This window comes from Brassica napus, chromosome C6 (genome assembly GCF_020379485.1).
Source record: "Brassica napus cultivar Da-Ae chromosome C6, Da-Ae, whole genome shotgun sequence".
NCBI lineage: Eukaryota > Viridiplantae > Streptophyta > Magnoliopsida > Brassicales > Brassicaceae > Brassica > Brassica napus.
Genome location: NC_063449.1, coordinates 27,941,344 through 27,960,459, shown reverse-complemented (window position 1 = coordinate 27,960,459; position 19,116 = coordinate 27,941,344). Strand labels below are relative to the sequence as shown.

Here is a 19,116-nt window from a genome sequence, read left to right as displayed (position 1 = left end):
AAAATCTATAAATCATCCATATAAACAAGAAACTAATTTATATTTATAATATTTTATGTTCAAAATTGATTTATATTTTAACTATGCATCATGTTTACTAATATTACTTTTATATTTACATACTAAAAAAATATTAAATCATATTATTGAACCAGATTTGACCCGGTCGAACCATATTGAACTGTGACCCAAAATATTTCTGGTTCAGCTTCCGGTCCGGTTTTAAAAATACTGATTATTTGAGAAGCATTACAACTTCTTTTTGTAGCCACATGTCATCATTAAAATGATTTTTAGAATCATTAGAGAAATATGTTGGTTCATCTAGTTATATAATAAGTTTTTTATTAAACTAACAATAAATTCATCATTAATGTACTTTATTATTTCCTTAAATAAAATTTACGGAATTGACTAATGTGGCTAAAGTATATATGACAATTAATGATTTTGAATAATAAAGATTTGATAAAAATAGTGTATCTTCTATCATATTTGTTTAATTTTAAACTAATAATTAAATTAAACAACCACAATAACCATATAATAAAAATTTAGATTTTTATGTATATGTTATATTTTGAATTTTTACAAACGACTATAAATTAGTAAAACTGTTAAAAGTCTCACATTCAAATTTTATGATCCATGGTTTAAAATTTTTGTTATGACAAAATACAAATGATTACAAAAACTATATAAGTAAAAAGTCTAATTTAATTAGTTATAAAGATTAATATATATATCGTTTTAAATTAAACTATAAACCACATAAAATACAATATATTAGTTTCAAAATTTACTTTGACCAATTTTTTTGATAAAAGTTTTGAACGATCATTGACAACTTATTTTCTTAAAATTATAAATTACTAAAACTATTAATCCCACATTGAAAATTTTGTTATCAGTAATTTAAATTTTTTTCTATAAAAGATACAAATGATCAAAAAAACTATATGAGTAGAAATCATTATTTAATAGACATTGATATTAAAAATATACTAAAATATATTATCTATGTTAGTATCATTTAAATTTAATTACATATCCTATCAAATATAAAAAAAAAATATTTTTTTGATTAATAAAATTTATTTATATGTTCGCACCAATTTAATTATATATTTAGTAGTTACTGACTTTTAATTATTTAATATATATTTATTATTTCATAATATGTAAAAATATTTAATACATAAAATAATTTACATATATAATGTTGATCCCGCGCAAGGCGCCGATCTTAACCTAATGCGTGTAATATATTACTATAATGACTCTTAAAATCTTTAGAGAATTTAGTTCGTCCATCTAAACATATAATATAGTTTTTGCTAAATAACCATTAAATTAATTAGTAGTCTACAAAAAAGTTATTATTCTTTTATTCGTAAATAAAAGATACAAAATTACCTAATATGATTAATATATATATATGAAAATTAATAATTTTGAATAGTAAAGATTTGTTAACAAATTATATATATTCTATCATTTTTATTTAATTTTATATTATTAAAACAAATTTAACAATTACATTATGATATGTTAAATTTAAAATAAAAAAAACGACTATAAATTACTAAACTGTTAAAACTCTCACATTGAAATTGTTTTGATCAACAGTTTAATTTTCTTTTGTTATATCAAAATACAAATAATCATAAAATCAAATGAGTATAAAGTTTCATTTAATATATTTTCAAATTAAAAGATATTATAGTGTATAAAATATTTTAAAAATATCATAATTATAGGAAATCTCTATAATATTATTTGAGGAGTCACTTTCTTACGTGGCGCGCTCACGTTAAATTTTACGATGGTTTATTACGTTGATACCTTTAATAAATTGAGTTTATTATTATAATTACCATTATTAATATTATTTTTTTCTTTCTATTTGATACTTTGCTTTTATAACTAAATTGTTATCAAAAAGGAATTTCATATAAAAGACAATATTTATACATTTTTTTGTTTTTTTTCGTTTTTATTAATAAAATTGTGAAAAAGGAATTTTGTATAAAAATGTAATATTTTTACTATTCAAATACAATATTTTAATATATTTGACACATGTGACTAATAAAAACAAATTTTCCTTGTATACAAATTCAAGTTATATAAACTTTTTCCTTATATTTTAAAAAGTATCTTGGGATATTAAAAATAAAATATATCTTAAATATATCTTTTCTTAATAAAAAGGAAACTATGTGTTTATACCTTTTTGTAGTTATACAATTTTTTTATTTTTACAAAAAAACATCTGCACAATTTTATGGAGTTTTCTTTTATTTTTACACTATAAATCCTTACTCCTAATATTATTTGAATGCATCCAAAATCTATATAAATAAACAACTGATTTCATAAATCTAAACAATTTAACAATCAACATAAATATAAACTATCATTCAATCATTAATTGTTCACAGAAAATTTTCAAAAATTATGTATTTCGTTTGTAGGAAAACAACTCCCATGGGTTCCATAAAAAAAATTCGTTATTCTTTACAGATATGCACGATCAAAATAAATAAGCATCATGAGGTTTTAGAAAAAATATCTTAAAGAAGATGTTTCTGTTGAGATGGTTTTTATTAATGATAAGATCATTTTAAAACTCACATTTTCAACTTCTGCTAATCCTACAATTATTAAAATCAAAATTGAAGAAAAAGAATATTTTTCATGCAATAACTAAAGACAATGACTTTGTTAATTATGAAGTTCGAGAAACACCTCGTAAAAGGTGAATTGAAAATAGTTAACATATTTAAGACTAACTTTTACACTGAGGATCTTCGAATTTAGAAATAAGTATCATGGCTAAGTTAAATTTATTGCAGAAAAAAATTAAAACACCGCAAATAAAAAACTTATAAATTAAATTAATTAAAATAACATAAAAATACACAAACAAATACAATTAAAATTAATAAAATATTACCTAAAATATTTTTTAGTTTTTTTTTATATTCATTTCCGCGCATTGGTGCGGATGAGTCATTTAGTATGTATCATATTTAAATTGATAAAATTAAATGCTTTTACAATTTTAGTTTGATAAAATCTTTAAAAATACATATTATTAAAAAACAGTTTTTTTCAAAAAAAATTATTTAACAAATATTTTATAAAAGATTACATGTAGTAGTATGTTTTTATATAGTTTGGTATATCAGGGTTGAGGATATATATGTAATTTACATTTTTGCTTTAAAAAAGTTTCGAAATTAAAAGTAGAAAGGGACCCTCTGAACTCTTCTTCTTCCTTTAATTATGCTCGAGTGACTTTACCTTCTCAAGAATGAATGCGAGGGAACTGTTAGCTTATCAGATTTCAGCTCTCTAAGGTGACCTTTTCTTCTCTACTAATCACTCGAGTTCTCGGTCTTAACGTGTTACTTGGTCTCAGATGTCCTACAATCAGTCAACATCCGACAGAAGCGATATTCAATACCGGAGAACTAGGCGATCCACCGGCTACCATCAGCAGCAGCAACAACCACACCGATCTTCCCCCGCCGGTTACGGTAGGGGAGCCGGCACCGGAGCTGTGACCGACTCTTCCACCAACGTTGATCCTTGCTCATCCTCTAAACGCAGGTATTCGATCAATTCGTTGACTTTTTCATTTTCTTTACAACTAGAGAGGCTCGAGAATGTTTCAACCTTTTTGGGTATTTTTTTTCTAGTGGCAGTCTTGAGAAGCCTAACAATGCTCAAGGATGGCATCAGCCTAGGGTGAATCATTCAGTTCCGGACAATCACAATGGTCCCAATGTACAGTCTCGTTCTCAAGGTATGATCTTTGATCACGGAAAGGTGTTTTTCAACATTGCTCCTTTTGGTTAGCTCCACCTTTTTTTTTTTTTGTTATATACTTATAGTTGCAGGAGCGTCCGGTGGAGCTATTCCAAAGGCTCCTACTTCGCAGTCTACCACCTTGAACACAGCTAAAGGTAGGATGACTATTTTTTTTTTTTTCTGGGGTGTGTTAGTGCGTGACTAGATTCTTCTGTACATCTATAAATGTATGTTTTTTAATAATGTTTTCAGCTCCTGGAGATCCTTTTTCACTTGGTCCTGACTTAATGAAGGTATTTTGCTCTGTTCCTTCCTTACGTTTTTTTGGTTTGATTTATCCCATCTACATAACCTAAATCATATGCCCTATTGGTTTTCTAGATTCATGTACGAACTAGCTTAGCACCTTCCTATATGGATGAGCAGAAACGTGCACAGTTCCACACTTTGTATTTTTGTTTGAGTAGCTTGATGCACTGTTTTTTTTTAATCTCAACTAATTTGGTGACTCTATTCCACTATTTTATTGAATTCCTCTCTTAAATATACACATTGTATGCAGGTGACAGTTTGGGGACCTAAACAGGATTTACTGAATAAGGCTGCAGATAATCAGCTGAAGAAAGAGGGGAACAGTCCATCAAGTGAAAAAACAGATGTCCAAGTCCAACATATATCCCTTCCAAGTCATATGCAGAAGTCACCAGTTACAAATATCCGCATTCCTTCGTTGCAGACACCTGATCAGGATCCTCAGGTTCCTCACCCTATGCATTTCGGTGGCCCCAATATGCACATGCAGCCTCCCAATGTGGCTCCAGCCTCGTTTCAGATGACATTATCTACGGGAAATACACTTCAAATCCAGCAGCAGGTGTTTTTCCAGGACCTACCACCATCACATCCGATGCATCAGGCTCAGGGACATGGTTTTGCAACTCCTATGGGGGCTCAGATTCATCCTCAGTTGGGCCAACAAAAAGGACCTTTTTCTTCTCCCCATACTCCTGTGCAGGTGCTGCACAAAGCCGAGAGAAAATACCAAGTAGGTGCAGTTGTAGAACAAGCAAAACAATGGAAATTTAAGGGCATATTGAACAAGTTGACCCCGCAAAACTTTGAGAAACTGTTGGAGCAAGTTAAAAGTGTCAACATCGACAACGCTGTTACGCTTATTGGTGTAGTTTCACAGATATTTGACAAAGCCTTGATGGAGCCTACCTTCTGTGAGATGTATGCAGATTTGTGTTTTCATCTGTCTGGGGCGTTACCTGACTTCAAGTGGAATGGTGAAAAGATTAGCTTCAAAAGATTGTTTCTCAATAAATGTCAAAAGGAGTTTGAGAGAGGAGAGAGAGGAGAGAGAGAAGAGGAGGAGGCCAGTAGAGTTGGTAGAGTTGGTGAAGAAGGACAAACTGAGCAGGAAAGAGAAGAGAAGAGACTCAATGTTCGGAGGAGAATGCTATGTAATATTAGACTTATTGGTGAGTTATACAAGAAAAAGATGTTGACTGAGAGAATCATGCACGCATGCATCCAAAAGTTGCTCGGGTATGATCAGGAGGATCCACATGAAGAGAACATAGAAGCTCTGTGTAAGCTAATGTGTACGATAGGAGTTATGATCGATCATGACAAAGCTAAGGTCCCTATGGATGCATATTTTGAGAGAATGAAAATGCTGTCATGCAAACAAGAATTGTCTTCTTGGGCCAGGTTCATGTTAGTTAATGTCATCGATCTGAGAAAGAACAAATGGCAAGAGAGTGTGAAACTTGAAGGGCCAATTCCGGATACTGTCGGAAATAAAGATTCTTGCGTCTTTCTCAAGGAAACTTCAACGATAAATGAAAGCATGGATGTCAATGGGTTTAATGTTTTGCCTTCACAAGTAAGCTCTCTGTATACATATTCTTGTTTACAAGACATTTTCATTTTTCTTTTTGTCTCCACTTGCAGGTAGAATCTGTGAGGCGACTGTTTGAGAGACATCCAGACATTGCAGTAAGGTTTCGTGCAAAGAACCAACTTCTGAGAAATTCTTGCATGAATTCCCTTCTCAGCTTAATCGAGACACTGTGTCAACCACTTGAAGATCTCTCCAATGAGGATCTTATCGGAGCAGAGATTGCACTGACTTATGTGAAAGATTCAGGGTTTAGTGTGGATTGGTTGGAGAAGAAGCTGGACCAAGTAAAAGAAATGAAGGAGAAAGAGGTGTCTGGTTTAGCCATACTCCAAGTAACAGAGGAGAAGTTACTGAAGCTGAAGCAAAAGTGTGCTGAGCTTGAGGCTCTAGCTGAGGAGCAGAAGGCCGAGTCGTCAGCCACTATAACTCCTCTGTCATTCTACGATGTTGTTTGATGACTTGGGCAGCTTAAGTTGAGCACTTGAGCTCTTACACATATGGGTTTTTAGTATCTAAGGCTCTAAGTTACCATCGTGTCATTGAGCATGTCTCTTTTTGCACTAGGTGCAGTTTCGTATCATATTTTCATTTTATTTTTGTCATTCAGACAAGCAACGACTCTGTGCGTAAGACAAGTAATTGCCATTTCTTATATTTATTTGGTCCGACTTGTTTTAGTTATGGAAATTTGGATTTATATAAAAACAAATAGTTGTAATTTTAACTATTTATTAAAAAATAACATATTTGCTGATTACTTGTTGTGTTTACTATTTGTTAATTGTAAACTACTTATAAATTTCTTGATAATTATTTAAAAGTTATTCGTTTATTTAACTACTTAAACTTTTCTTAAAAGAAAAAAGAAAGTTTTGAAGTAAACTTGTTCAATCATTACAGAAGCCGGCCACACAAGAGAGAAAAGAAAAAGAAAATTCCATAGTCGACGATTTCTCTCTGTGGTTGGCCATGCTCCTCATTGTCGTATGTAAGGCTGGGACGGATCCGGATATCCGGGAAATTTAGGGTATCCGGATCCGGATCCGGATCCGTCGGATCCGTGGATTTAATATCCGGATCCGGATTTGTGGTTTCCGGATATCCGGATTTCGGATATCCGTCTCTATATTCTATTATCCGCGGATATCCAGATCCGCAAAAATAATTAAAAAATATTTTTTTTGAAAACTAAAATTTTAAAAATAATACATAAATGAAATATTTATACAAGATTTATAAATATATATATATATATATATATATATATATATATATGTCTATAATATTGTAAAAACTATAATATAATATTACAAAATTAATTTCTGTATAAATATTATTATATAAAATATAAATATTAATGAAATTTAAAAAGTTAATGTGTTTTAAAAGTACGGATCCGGATCCAGATATCCGGACCTAACAATTAAGATATCCGGATCCGGTTTGGATGGATCCAAGATTTTACTATCCGGATTCGGATCCGGGCACCCCAGATATCCTATTTTCGGAGCGGATCCGGAGCGGATCTCGGATCGAATCCGGATCTCGGATAATAAATCCCAGGCCTAGACGTATGTGAGAGAAGATCTCTTTTTTCTCTTTAATTTTGATCTAGGTTTTATATGGTTTATGGTGTTTTTGGATGAGGGTCTCTTTCTCGTTGGTGTGACTCATCTCAAACCTCTTGTTATGGTTCTTTCGCGATTCTTTTGTCGCTGACCCTCCTTTATGTAGTGTGGGGTTTCATCAGTTGTTGTCAAGTCGAGGGCTGCTTTAGATATGGGTTGTGGTGCTTCTGTTTTTTTCCGGCGCTTGTTGTTATGGTCAATTTGTTTTCGCCTTGTTCTAACTTTTTTTGGATTCGTCGGTGTGAGGTATACTTGCTGTGGAGGTATCTTCTAGACCTCTTCTTTATCCACTATGGATTGGGTGAGTGTTTCAAAACGAAGCAATGGGTTTGATTTGCAGGTCTTTTCTTGTGAGGAGGTGACCAATTTTAGTTCTGTAGATCGCTATTCTGCTTAACGAGTGTCTGCGTGTAAGACCTGTAAATCTTCGCTGCTGTTTTTCCTTTTAACATTTCAAGTTCATGGATCCTTGAGCCCAGGTGTTTGGTTTTGACTTGATTCTGCCTTGGTTCCGGTTTGCAACAGTCTCTGGTTGTAAGTTTATCCTCGCACGTGCTTTTACCGATGTTGGGCCTGTTTTGGCTTGGTGTACCCTTCAGGGTTGGGTTGCCTATGTCATTGGTTCTTTGGTTATCTTCGGTCTCATGTTCCTGATAAATGTCTGCGTGTTATGATCAGTCCATCAGTTTCAGCTTTAGTACATGTGGCTCTCTAATGCCCATTTCTCGTATTATCCTACCTTATTATTATCGTCTCTCTTTTTTGGACTATTGATTCCGGAGATATTACTATTTCCAGCCAGCTTTTGTAATCCACGATGTGTTTCATTATAAAAGATTTAATAAAATTTTGAATTAAAAAAAAAACTACTTAAACTTTGCACATAAATTCGAAAAATCTTAATTTTATATAACAAATAAATTCTCATATGTTTTAGGTCAACCTATAATAATTTAAAGAGAGAAAAAATATTTTTTAAAAAGATTTTCATCCACATCCATTCATAAAAGAAAAACCTAAAAAAAATTTCTATAAATAAACCAGCTTTGTTTAATTCATTTATTGTATAAAGAACTATTCTACCATCGTCTAGAGTAGAGAAATTCACTAGAATGTTTCTTTTTTAGTTTCTTTTCACCAAAAAAATACACAACAAAGAAAATTGTCAAAATAGATTTCATAAGAGAAGTGAAAATTTGGGGTGGGGTTTAAAACTTTTCAAAATAAATATTAAAATTTTCAAAATAAAAATTAAAAATAGTTTTAAAAATAAAATTTGAATTTTTTTTTGTAAAATTAAATAAGTTTCAAATTTTTTTAATAAGAAGTTTGAATTTGAAAACATATAGTCTGAAACTACAATAAAATTATTTTTAAATTTTTTTATATTTATTATTCATAAAGAAATACGTAAAAGAGTCTTTTACCTTTTTAATGAAATATCTTTCGCTAATTTTTCTAGTTCTTTTAATAAAATTTTTTTTAAAAGATGCTATTTGAAAGAATTGCATTTTAGATAATTTTTTATTCAAAAGTAAGAAAATATAATAAATAATAGGTTACAACTAACGACGCCAAATAATTGTTTTATTTTAATATTTGATATTTGTTTGTATTCGTAAAAATTGAAATAAAGACTTGATATTGAAATTGGTTAATACTAGTAATTTATGAGCCAAGTAAGTAATTGTGCTTACATTGTCTAATCGGTTTTATGGAAATCGGGGGAATGTAGCCTTGCCGCAATCTCTAAACTTACGATCAATAAACTATTTTCTTCAATCTATTATATCGCTCAAGTTCATACAAGAGCTCTGCATTTAAACCCAGTCTTTCAAGTTGATCCTTCCTATCTTCTTTGTCATCTTCTACGTCTGCGTTTATCCAGAGGTGTGCTTACCTTCTTATGATAAAGACAACTGCCTTAAACCCCAATTGTATAACACATTTTAGGGGCCCCATTTTAATCGCTCTTTCAATTGGTTATATTGTATATATATAGACTTCTCTTAGTTTAGGACTAAACAATAATTTATTTATGCTATTTAGATTTATTTCATATTATTTTAGACTTTTAGATTTAATTTATCGTCTATCTTCGTAAAACTATTATTTTCTTTATTTAATTTTTAGACTTTGAATTATAACTTCTTTTAGCTGGTATGATTTTATTTTTACCATTGTAGTTATACATTTATAAGCTTACCATTTAACATATCTAAATAAGCACATATTTAATTAAATAATTATAAAATCTTCATAAATAATTTCAAATCTTGTATTTTTGGTTTAATAAACTATGTAGTGTGTATTCTTATAAGAAATAATATGTTCAATTTTTCATATGAATTATAAATATTAAATACATAATTGTTTGTAAAGTTTTATGTAATAGATATTTATTCTTAATTATGGAAACGTTTTTACTGTAACTTTTTTTTACGCTGGATTTTATTATTAATCTTTCAAGGAAAATAATTCTAAACAATGAGAATTAGCAAAATAAATATAGAAAATGGATATACCATTAGAGATCCAAAGCAAACTAAAACACATCTATTTTGCATATCGATGACTAAAAATATTTCATATAAAATTTCTATATATATTTACTCTAGGCTTAGGCCCCCAAACACCTAGACACAGCACTGCGTTTATCCACAGTACGATTTTTAGTTTGGAATCTATCTATCTGGGTTTCTTATATCACGTTAGGAGTGAACCTAATCACTCCTTTGGTACCTTAAAACACAAGTTGTTTTGATGCCAATTAAAGCCACTTCTCAAAGCTAAGAGAGTTCGTAAAAAACAACTAATAAAAATAAAACACAAGTTACTTCAATGTTTGTTTAGGGATCAGCCTTGAAATTTTCTTGTTGTTCACGCATTGTTCTCGTTTTATTTCATTTTTTGTAGTGCTCGTTTAGGATCAGCCTTGAACATTCCATGTTGTTCACGCATTGTTATTTTTCTATTTTGAATCAAGTGCGTGTTGTGTTTGTTTTAGGACCAGCCTTGAACTTTCCATGTTGTTCGCACATTGTTCTTGTTTTATTTTGATCTGGGAAGTGTTCGTTTAGGGATCAGCCTTCAACATTCCTTGTTGTTCCCGAATTGTTCTTGTTCTGTTTCGATCAAGTGTGTGTAATGTTTGATTTGGGATCAGCCTTGAAATTTTCTTGTTGTTCACGCAATGTTCTAGTTCTATCTTGATCAAGTGTGGTTTGTTTGTTTTGGGATCAGCCTTGAACCTTTCCTTGATCAAGTGTGGTTTGTTTGTTTTGGGATCAGGCTTTTCAAATTAATCTGGTTCTGTTTGGTTTGAATTTGTTCTGCTTAAAACTTTTTTCCTTTCAACCCTAAATAAGAGCATGATTAACCCTATAACCCCATTTGGGTTTCTTAATGACTTTTTAATAATAAATGTTAAGTTAAAAATTTTAGTTAAGAAACACCTACTTTCTATGCTTCATTGGTAGTTTCTTAAACAAAGGTTCTTAAAAAAGGAAAATTAAACATTGTTCTGTTAAAATACACACACACATTTTACACATTGAAAATACACACGTTTGATCCAATTTTGAGCTCAGCTGATAGAACATATTATGTACTTTATAAATAAAATTTGCCCAAGTTTGAGATTTTTAGGATCAGTCGGCAACTGGAGACGCTTTCTTTTCATCCTTCTATGATTCTATCTATAAGAAATGATACCTGCATAGCGTTGAGAGTTTCCCATGTGATCTTCTCGGTGGCAAGCTCCCAGAGTACAACTCCAAAGCTGTAATGAATAATTCATGCCAGGAGCCTGTATGAATAATTATGTAATATGCTTATATTGTCAAATAGACGGGGAAAGAAGGAGGATCACAAGACAATTACAAAGAACTAATCAAATAGAGCATCCTTAGAAAATTGTGTTTGCCCGTGTAACTTGACTTGTATACTAAACATAACCACATTCGTCCAAAAGACAATGAACAAAGAAATAAGCTTTTTAGGCTTCAGACACACAAACATTCATCTCAAATATTAAAACCAAACAATGGATGGATCAGACATGTAATCAATCTACAGAGACAGAACAAATATTTTTTTTGGTAAAATGAGACAGAACAAATATCATCAAATGTGAGCTCAAAAGACATTTAAGAGTGACAATCCCTTCATCAACAGAAACAGAATCATAGTTTTTGATGGGTTCTAATTAAAGTAGGAATCTTTACCATCTTGAAACAGAGAGAATCACACAGAAACACACAAACAAGAAGCTAGATCTCGATCAAACAAGAAAGAGCATTGGTCAAGGATCCTGAGGAAAGGGAGTGAAGAAGAAGATACCTGGTTTATGGGGCTTTCCATCGGCCCATCTGGAGAGGGAGAAGTGAACCTTCTCGCTGCTCATGGATTCAGCTTTGAAGGGTTCTTTTAGGCAGTTCCTCACACGATTCGCGCAGATGTTTGAGTACGTTATATACGTCATCCCCACCGCTCTCCAGAACGGAACCGCCGCCGCAGTCGATGCCATCTCTGAGTTTGATCGATCGAGACGAGGAGATTGAGAAGAAGAAGAAGTCGAAAGTTGACACGTGGAATAAAAACCCTATTAGTAATCGGTCCCAAAAGTCCCAAGTTAAGGATCGGTAACTTTGTTTTTAATTAGTTTTGATTTAAATAAATTAGTTTTTTTTGTTTAGAAACCCATTAAACATCAGCGATAATGATGGTCACACCCTTGCTTTCTTCCAGTTCTGTTCCTGTTTCTTCTTTCAACTCTGCAGTTCTGTTTTCTTAGCTAGTCTCGAACATGATTACACGAGGCAGTATCATTTGTTCTTATATTAAATGTTGTGTTTTCTTGTTAGTTTTGTAATGACTATTTGATTTTTCTCTTTTGAAGATGGTCTTTGAAAAGATTTTTTTAGTTTCTTGAATTATAAGCAAGTTTTTGAGATAATTGGTCTGCAGTAAAAAAGTAGTATGCAATCAGGTCTCCAAAAACTTGTTTGATACTGTTTAGAAATCCTTGGGACTCGTGAGCCGTATATTTAATAGACATCCTGACATAATTAGAATTCCGCGCAAGAAACCAGCATCTGAGGACAACATTTATAAATTTCCTGCTTAGCTTGATTGGTGACTATAGAAAGAATAGGCTCAAGTGTAAAAAAAATAGAAAGCAGACAGAAACTTGTAAAACCCCTTCATACATTAAGCGTGTGTACGAATCCTTTCTAGACTGTAAATGAGTACAAACAAGCGAAAAAAGGTGATCTCTTGTTTCATCCCGCTCTCAACCCACATCCCCGAATTATACCCCAGCTCCTCATCATGTCCCTGTGATGAATGCATATTGTGGAACTCCTTGCGAGAACCATAATACATTCCGCCAGTCAACCTTATCCCTTCGAGGTTGTATCTGTTCCCATGTTCTTGATGAAGCGAATCTGTCGTGGTAATCATCCTCAACAAGCTCCTACAACACAATATCATCTTCTCCATACTATGTGTACAGTTTATATAGTATAAACAATATTATATTGTTTGTTATATATTCATAATAGAATGATCTATATTTTTTCTGGACACTTTAATATATTTTGATAATATTTTGTAACATTATATCTAAAATCACATTTAAATTCAATGAAACATATTTTATATAAATTTCTATGAAAATATATTAAATTAAAGACATGATCATACTCATAAAGTTTATGTTCATTTGTATTTTGTTATAACAAAAATTTTAATCCACTGTTAATAAAAAATTTAATGTGAAAATTTAGCAAATTATTGTTGTTTTTAAAAATTCAAAATATATCACATAAGAAAAAAATCTAAATTTTTATTATATGGTTAGTGTCATTGTTTAATTTATTTAATAATATAAAAGTAAGCTAAAATGATAAATTATATATAAATTGTTATCAAATTTTTATTATTCAAATAATTAACTGTCATATATATATTTTAATCACATTAAATAATTTTATAGCTTTTATTTAAGAAAAGAAAATTGTTTTTAGACTACTTATTAATTTTATGGTTAATTTAATTTAGTGAAAAATATATTATATGTTTAGATAAACCAACTTATTTTTCTAAGAATTCTATAAATCATTCTAAGGATGACTAACATAGTTCATATACTATAATATTTTTTAATTAATATATAAGAGATGATTTGGTTTATTTCGGTTCAATTATCTCTAAAATGACTTAAATCTCTATAGTATTCTTTTATTATTTTTTATTTAAATATTGGAAAAGGAAAATTATATTTTTTAGGTTTAAGAAAATTTTCTATTATAAAAAATGCTTTTAGTTTTAGAAAAAATCCTACAATATTAATTTTGGGGTTTATAAAGTTATAAATATGGATTTTACCTCTTTAAATTATTCAATTCACACAATCAATAAAATACTTAAATATGTATTTGCCTCGTAACCCTCATTCAGTTGACTTTCTAGCTTTCCTAAAAGTTTGATTCGAGTTTTGTTCATAACATAATTCTCTTCCCTTCAACACTAAATAAGTAACATTGTTGCGTGCATTTTGCTAGTTTCGAGTCAATTTACAGGGGTTTTGATGTCTCTTAATGGACTTGAACATTGTATCTGTTAATTTTGATTCGATTTTTATTTGTTTCGATTTAATATGAAAGAACTCGATATTTGTAGGTTTTCGGGACAAAACAAATATCAAAAATTAATATCCATTAAAAACAAAACAAATTATAAATATTTAAAATTTTAAAGTCAGATATCCGATCCAATGATCTGTTCTGATTTTTATATAAATAGATATATATCTATAATTAAATATTGAATTTTAAATTATAATTTTATATACTTATTATTTTGAAATAAAATTTTATTAGTTGTATTAATGAAATTACTTCTAAAAGTATTGAATTAAGAAAGGAATATAGATTTTATAAAAACGATTTTTTTCTAAAATTTTTGTTTTATAAAAAAATAATTAATTTTTTTAAAATGCAAATCTCCCGAAATATTATAATAATTTTTTTTTGAAAAAAAGAGCATACAAGGAAAAAAGTGGCTAAAAGAGGTAAAAAACTTTCAAAAATACATTTTTCAACTCAAACTTTTTTTGTTTGTCTTTTCTTTTAAAGAAAAATGATTTTTCAAAATTTTATTTTGAAATCCGAAATTCCTTTTAAAATTATTTTTAATACTGTTATCTTAAATTTTAGATATATATTTTTTTAAAAAAATATTAAATCCACTTTCTAAACTCGCCTTTCAAATCTAAATTATAAGTATAGATTAGTTAATTCTGATGATATAAATGTTTTTTATCTCTTAAATAAAATATATTTTAGTCATTTTTGATCTTTGTATGTTATATTTATGTAAAAACATTTCTAGTGATATCTTAAGAAATTTTTCTTTTCAAAATTTATAAAAGATATAATTTCATTAGTCTTTTCTTTTTATTTTATATAGGCAAAATATTTTCTTAAAACAAACTTATATAGTTTTTTTAGATTTACTTGACTTTAGCAAAGTGGAAAAATATCCATAAGTATTTGTAAATTTTTTTATTTATTCGAAAAATTGAATATCCATTTTTTCGTAGTAAAATAGATCGGAAAAATAGATATTCAGGAAAATACGAAGCGAATGATAGTATCCTGTCTGGGCTTACCCTATCTGTGAAGGTTGCTTGATTGGGTGCTATGCGCTTGTGGGTCCATTTATGTTTGATGCTTTCTTTATGCTATTTTTTTTAAATAACAGCGCTTTCTTTTTTTTTTTTTTGTTCAAAAAAAAAAAAAACAGCGCTTTCTTTATGCTTTATGAGTCGAGAGTGTCTTTACAGAAGATTATCAAATTATAATTATAAATCAAAATCAAAATCAAAATCAAAATATTAGATTTAAACCCTAAATCTCTTTCTTCCTCAATTCTCTTCTCATCTAACTCTTCTCCTCTTTTAAATCTTCAGCATATTAATGGATGGGCATGTGAAGAAGAAACTCACTTGTGTTTTCAAAAGCTTCAGTTTGCAAGATGACGAGTGCCACTACTCTCTTCCCTTCAAGGTCGCCGACTGTGATTGGTAAATAAAGAAACGCTTTCAAAGGTTCTCGTCCGTTTTCTGGAGTTCAAAATTCGATTGATATTTTTTTTTTGTGACAGGCGTCTTGTTGCTTTTCGCAAAAGAGATACGGATGGTGGCTACTTGTCCATGTATCTGGAACTTGCGCCTGGAACGTTGCCACCAAGATGGAGAAGAGACGTGGAGTTTAGTCTCACTCTTGTGAAACAGGGTTTTGGTAATTCGAACAAAACATCAGGTGATTATACTATCTTTTCATTTATAAGAAGTATATGCAAATTTTAAGCTCTATGCTCCTATAACTTCTCATATGATTTTAAGTTGTGTGTCCTGTTTTTCTCTCTATATTGTAGAATCTCTGTATTTGCTGTGTAAACTTATGAAAAGTTTGAATCTTTTTGTTAACTTAACTTGTTGTTCTGTTTTCTGGACATGACAACAGGGCAAGGCTGTTTCGATGCGGAGAATAACAGTTGGGGCTTTGAAGAGTTCTTGCCTCTTTCAAAACTTTGGGGACATCTGGTGGATTATAACCTCACCATTATCACTGAACTAGACGTTATGCCAGCTATCGTGTTACCAGAGGAACCTATGAAGGAGACAACGGATGTCAACGGGTTTGAGGTTTTGTCTTGTCAGGTAATAATGCAAGTTAAGGAGACTTGTGTTGTTGTTACCTTCACGTAAACGCTTTGTATAATCTGTTTTTTCACTCGCAGGTAGAATCTGTGAAGCTTATATTTGAAAGACATCCAGACATTGCTGAGGAGTTTTACGCAAAAAACCAACATCTCAGGAATGCATGTATGACTTTCCTGCTAAGCTTAGTGGAGACGTTATGCCAGTCGCTTGAGAAGCTCTCTAATGAAGATCTTGTGGAAGCAGACATTGCTTTGACATACTTGAAAGATGCAGGGTTTAAAGTGGATTGGCTGGAGAAGAAGCTAGACCAACTAAAAGACAAAAAGGAGAAAGAGAAGTCTTGTTTGGCTCGACTCCAAGAAATTGAAGAACATCTACAGAAACTGAAGCAACAGTGTTCAGAGCTGGATGCTCTTGCGGAGGATGAGAAGACAGACTTGTCAGCTACAAGAACTGCTCTGTCTTTCGATGATATTGTTTGATTTATTAGGCATTTTGGTGTTCTGATATGAGTAAGTAAGAGGTCTTCTTGTAACTATGACATTCTGTTGTAAAATTTATTGCCACAACGTTTTTGACTTCTAACAACTTTGTTCTCTTGGAATATCTCCAATGTACACTTCTATATTTTCCTCTAAAATAGAGATCTCTATTATAGAGCTGAAAATGCTCCAATGTATGCATATATAATAGAGTTTCTCTATTTTAGAGGAAAATATAGGGAAAATTTATTTTTTGCCTCTATATTTAAGGCAGAAATATTATATCTCTATATTTTCCCCTATAAATAGAAAAACTCTATTATAAAAGCATACATTGGAGCATTTTCACCTCTATAATAGAATTTCTCTATTTTAGGGGAAAATATAGAGATATAAATAGGGTTGGGTTGGAAATGATCTTACCAAGAGATCATGCAGAGTTCATAGGCACTTGGTGTTGGACCTAATTATTAAGCCTAATGGCTCAAATAATATATGGCAAAATGTGAAAATGAAATGGGCCTATGGGTTCTTACAAAAAGCCTTGTTGGCTTTAATGAAATGAAGTTAACAACATCCCACATTGGTTGGGAGAGTTGATTTTGAGGAGTATATATATGTCTTCATGACATAAGAGGTTAAACAGCTCAGAGGAAGAGAGAGTTCCCCACGCGCGCGCGCCGCCGCCGTCCGGCCGGCTCGGCTCGGCGTGGTCGTGGGTCTTGGGTCTTGGGTCTTGGGTGGGCCTCCGGCCCGATAAGAATATTCTTTTTGGACCAAGAATAAGCTCAACGTTTTGCCATTTAATTCCCGAAAAACGACATGCATTTTATTTTAAACAACACGTAGTTCGTTTAAAACCAACACGCTGTCTCTCTTCTTGACGATAAGTTTAAACGAGAAAAGATCTTGCGGAGGAAGTTTCGTAACGCCTCGCCTCCGAGATCCTCGCGAGATTTCCGCCAACGTGCGCACGTGCGGCATTAGTTACGGAAAATGGCTCGTCTTCTCTTCTTTATAAACTCGTCTCCTCCTTCATTTTTCCTTAAGTTTTTACGCAACAAAAAATCACCAGATCCCTCAACGTAAGTCTAGAGAGTGTTTCGTAGAGTTTATAGTTCGATAGGGCGATCACGAGTGAGGCGTGATTCGTCTGCCATGGTTGTATCCTGGGACTCTATATTCGTACAGTCCCGTCTCACTAACGGAGCGAATATTTTGAGTTAAGGAAAGAGATCATATCTCGACTCCATGTCTCTTTGCGAATACGATTTCTTATCGTTCTTGTATTCGTCTTTTACATTCGTTTATTTCCTTAACATCGCTTTTATTCTATCGTTTATGTCAGTCCGGTTTTCCAGCTTTTACACTTGGAGTTCAACAACCAGATTTTGCAATGAGAATACTCCAGATGTATATCATTTTTTTTTTGTGAAGTATTGAGCAGAGAGTGATACTTGAATAGCCGCATGCTTATCAATCTTGATTAATATTCAAAAAGTTACTAGGCTAATTACATTAGTCTCTAGGCCGGTACCTAAGACGCTAGTGAAAAACAGATGGTCAAGCTAGTTCAAAAGTAAAATGTTTTGTTTATTAAAACGTGAAAAATAAATGGTCAAGCTAGCTGGCTCTAGCGAGATTCCTTTAATATTCATCCATATTACCAAAATTATAATGATGATGACAGAGTATTATCAGGTAACGATGCGTCAAGGCTGTTAGTATTCGCCACAGGTCATTTAAAATGCTTACATCTTCTCCACACAAGTGACACTCAGTGCCGATTTTTTATTCTAAAATAGAGTATAAAGTAAGAAATGCTCCAACTAGGCATGAGCACTCGAGTCTTTGGATTGGGTTTGGGCCGGTTCTTTTCAGGTCTGGGTTTTTCGGGTCCTAAACATTTGGATCCAATATGATACGCTCTAAATTGAAGGATCACTTTAGCTGGGTGTTGGATATGAACCGAGAAGGCAAACGACACTTCTGGAACTGAGATGGATTGGAAGGATCGTCAAGAGATGCGGAATGACTCTTGATATACCCACGATCTAAGGCTAACCACCTAAGAAAGAATGTAGTGCGTTGGCTAACCACCAAACAACACACAAAGATGAATTGGCTGACCACCAAATCAACAAGCCGGTTCACACCAATGAACTAGCTAAATAACTCTCTCTCTCTCTCTCAGAGAAAAGAAGAAAACGAAAAAAACTCCAAAAACAAAGACTGATTTTATTCATAGAATGATATTACGTATTTATAGTACTTGTGGTCAAAGACTAATAAAGGAATTGTGGAGAAAACAAGACACAGAAAATGAAAACATTGACTAGAAAATGATAAATGAGTCAAAGGTGCGGAATCTGATGAAGATCAGTCAAGATAACCCTTCGGCTACTGTCCAGGTTCATCTGAACTGGCTGTGTCCAATGCGGTAAGGAGAAGGACGCACGCGGGACTGTCCGGAAGGTCCGCCAGATGAGAATGCATGTCCGTCTTTGGGTTCTTCATGACCCAACTTAAGTCTGGCTCGACTATTGT

The 19,116-nt window shown here is 31.7% G+C and overlaps 3 protein-coding genes across 9 annotated transcripts; 2 read left to right on the top strand and 1 right to left on the bottom strand.

Moving 5' to 3' along the window:
• Positions 1-3,222: 3,222 nt before the first annotated feature.
• Positions 3,223-6,386, top strand: LOC106418333 (eukaryotic translation initiation factor 4G). 6 transcript variants are annotated; one of them, XM_048760551.1, is made up of 8 exons: positions 3,223-3,365; positions 3,428-3,618; positions 3,714-3,814; positions 3,909-3,974; positions 4,072-4,112; positions 4,201-4,206; positions 4,382-5,710; positions 5,779-6,386. In XM_048760551.1, exons 2-8 carry the CDS (start codon positions 3,428-3,430, stop codon positions 6,181-6,183), a joined length of 2,139 nt encoding a protein of 712 aa, XP_048616508.1. In that variant the 5' UTR covers positions 3,223-3,365; the 3' UTR covers positions 6,184-6,386. The 6 variants fall into 6 exon arrangements, with proteins under 6 accessions (XP_048616508.1, XP_048616507.1, XP_048616506.1 ...); XM_048760550.1 differs by having other exon boundaries at positions 3,903-3,974; XM_048760549.1 differs by having other exon boundaries at positions 3,708-3,814.
• Positions 6,387-10,832: 4,446 nt separating this feature from the next.
• Positions 10,833-12,004, bottom strand: LOC106418335 (ATP synthase subunit epsilon, mitochondrial). Of its 2 annotated transcripts, none has more exons than XM_048761712.1 (2): positions 11,698-12,004; positions 10,833-11,137 (listed from the first exon to the last, which is right to left on the bottom strand). In XM_048761712.1, exons 1-2 carry the CDS (start codon positions 11,882-11,884, stop codon positions 11,055-11,057), a joined length of 270 nt encoding a protein of 89 aa, XP_048617669.1. In that variant the 5' UTR covers positions 11,885-12,004; the 3' UTR covers positions 10,833-11,054. The 2 variants fall into 2 exon arrangements, with proteins under 2 accessions (XP_048617669.1, XP_013714474.1); XM_013859020.3 differs by having other exon boundaries at positions 10,833-11,164; positions 11,698-11,995.
• Positions 12,005-15,149: 3,145 nt separating this feature from the next.
• On the top strand, positions 15,150-16,660 carry LOC111211775 (MATH domain and coiled-coil domain-containing protein At3g58410-like). The gene is made up of 4 exons (XM_022713048.2): positions 15,150-15,445; positions 15,526-15,683; positions 15,888-16,084; positions 16,165-16,660. The coding sequence occupies exons 1-4, from the start codon at positions 15,339-15,341 to the stop codon at positions 16,567-16,569; spliced, it is 867 nt and encodes a 288-aa protein (XP_022568769.1). The 5' UTR covers positions 15,150-15,338; the 3' UTR covers positions 16,570-16,660.
• Positions 16,661-19,116: the final 2,456 nt, after the last annotated feature.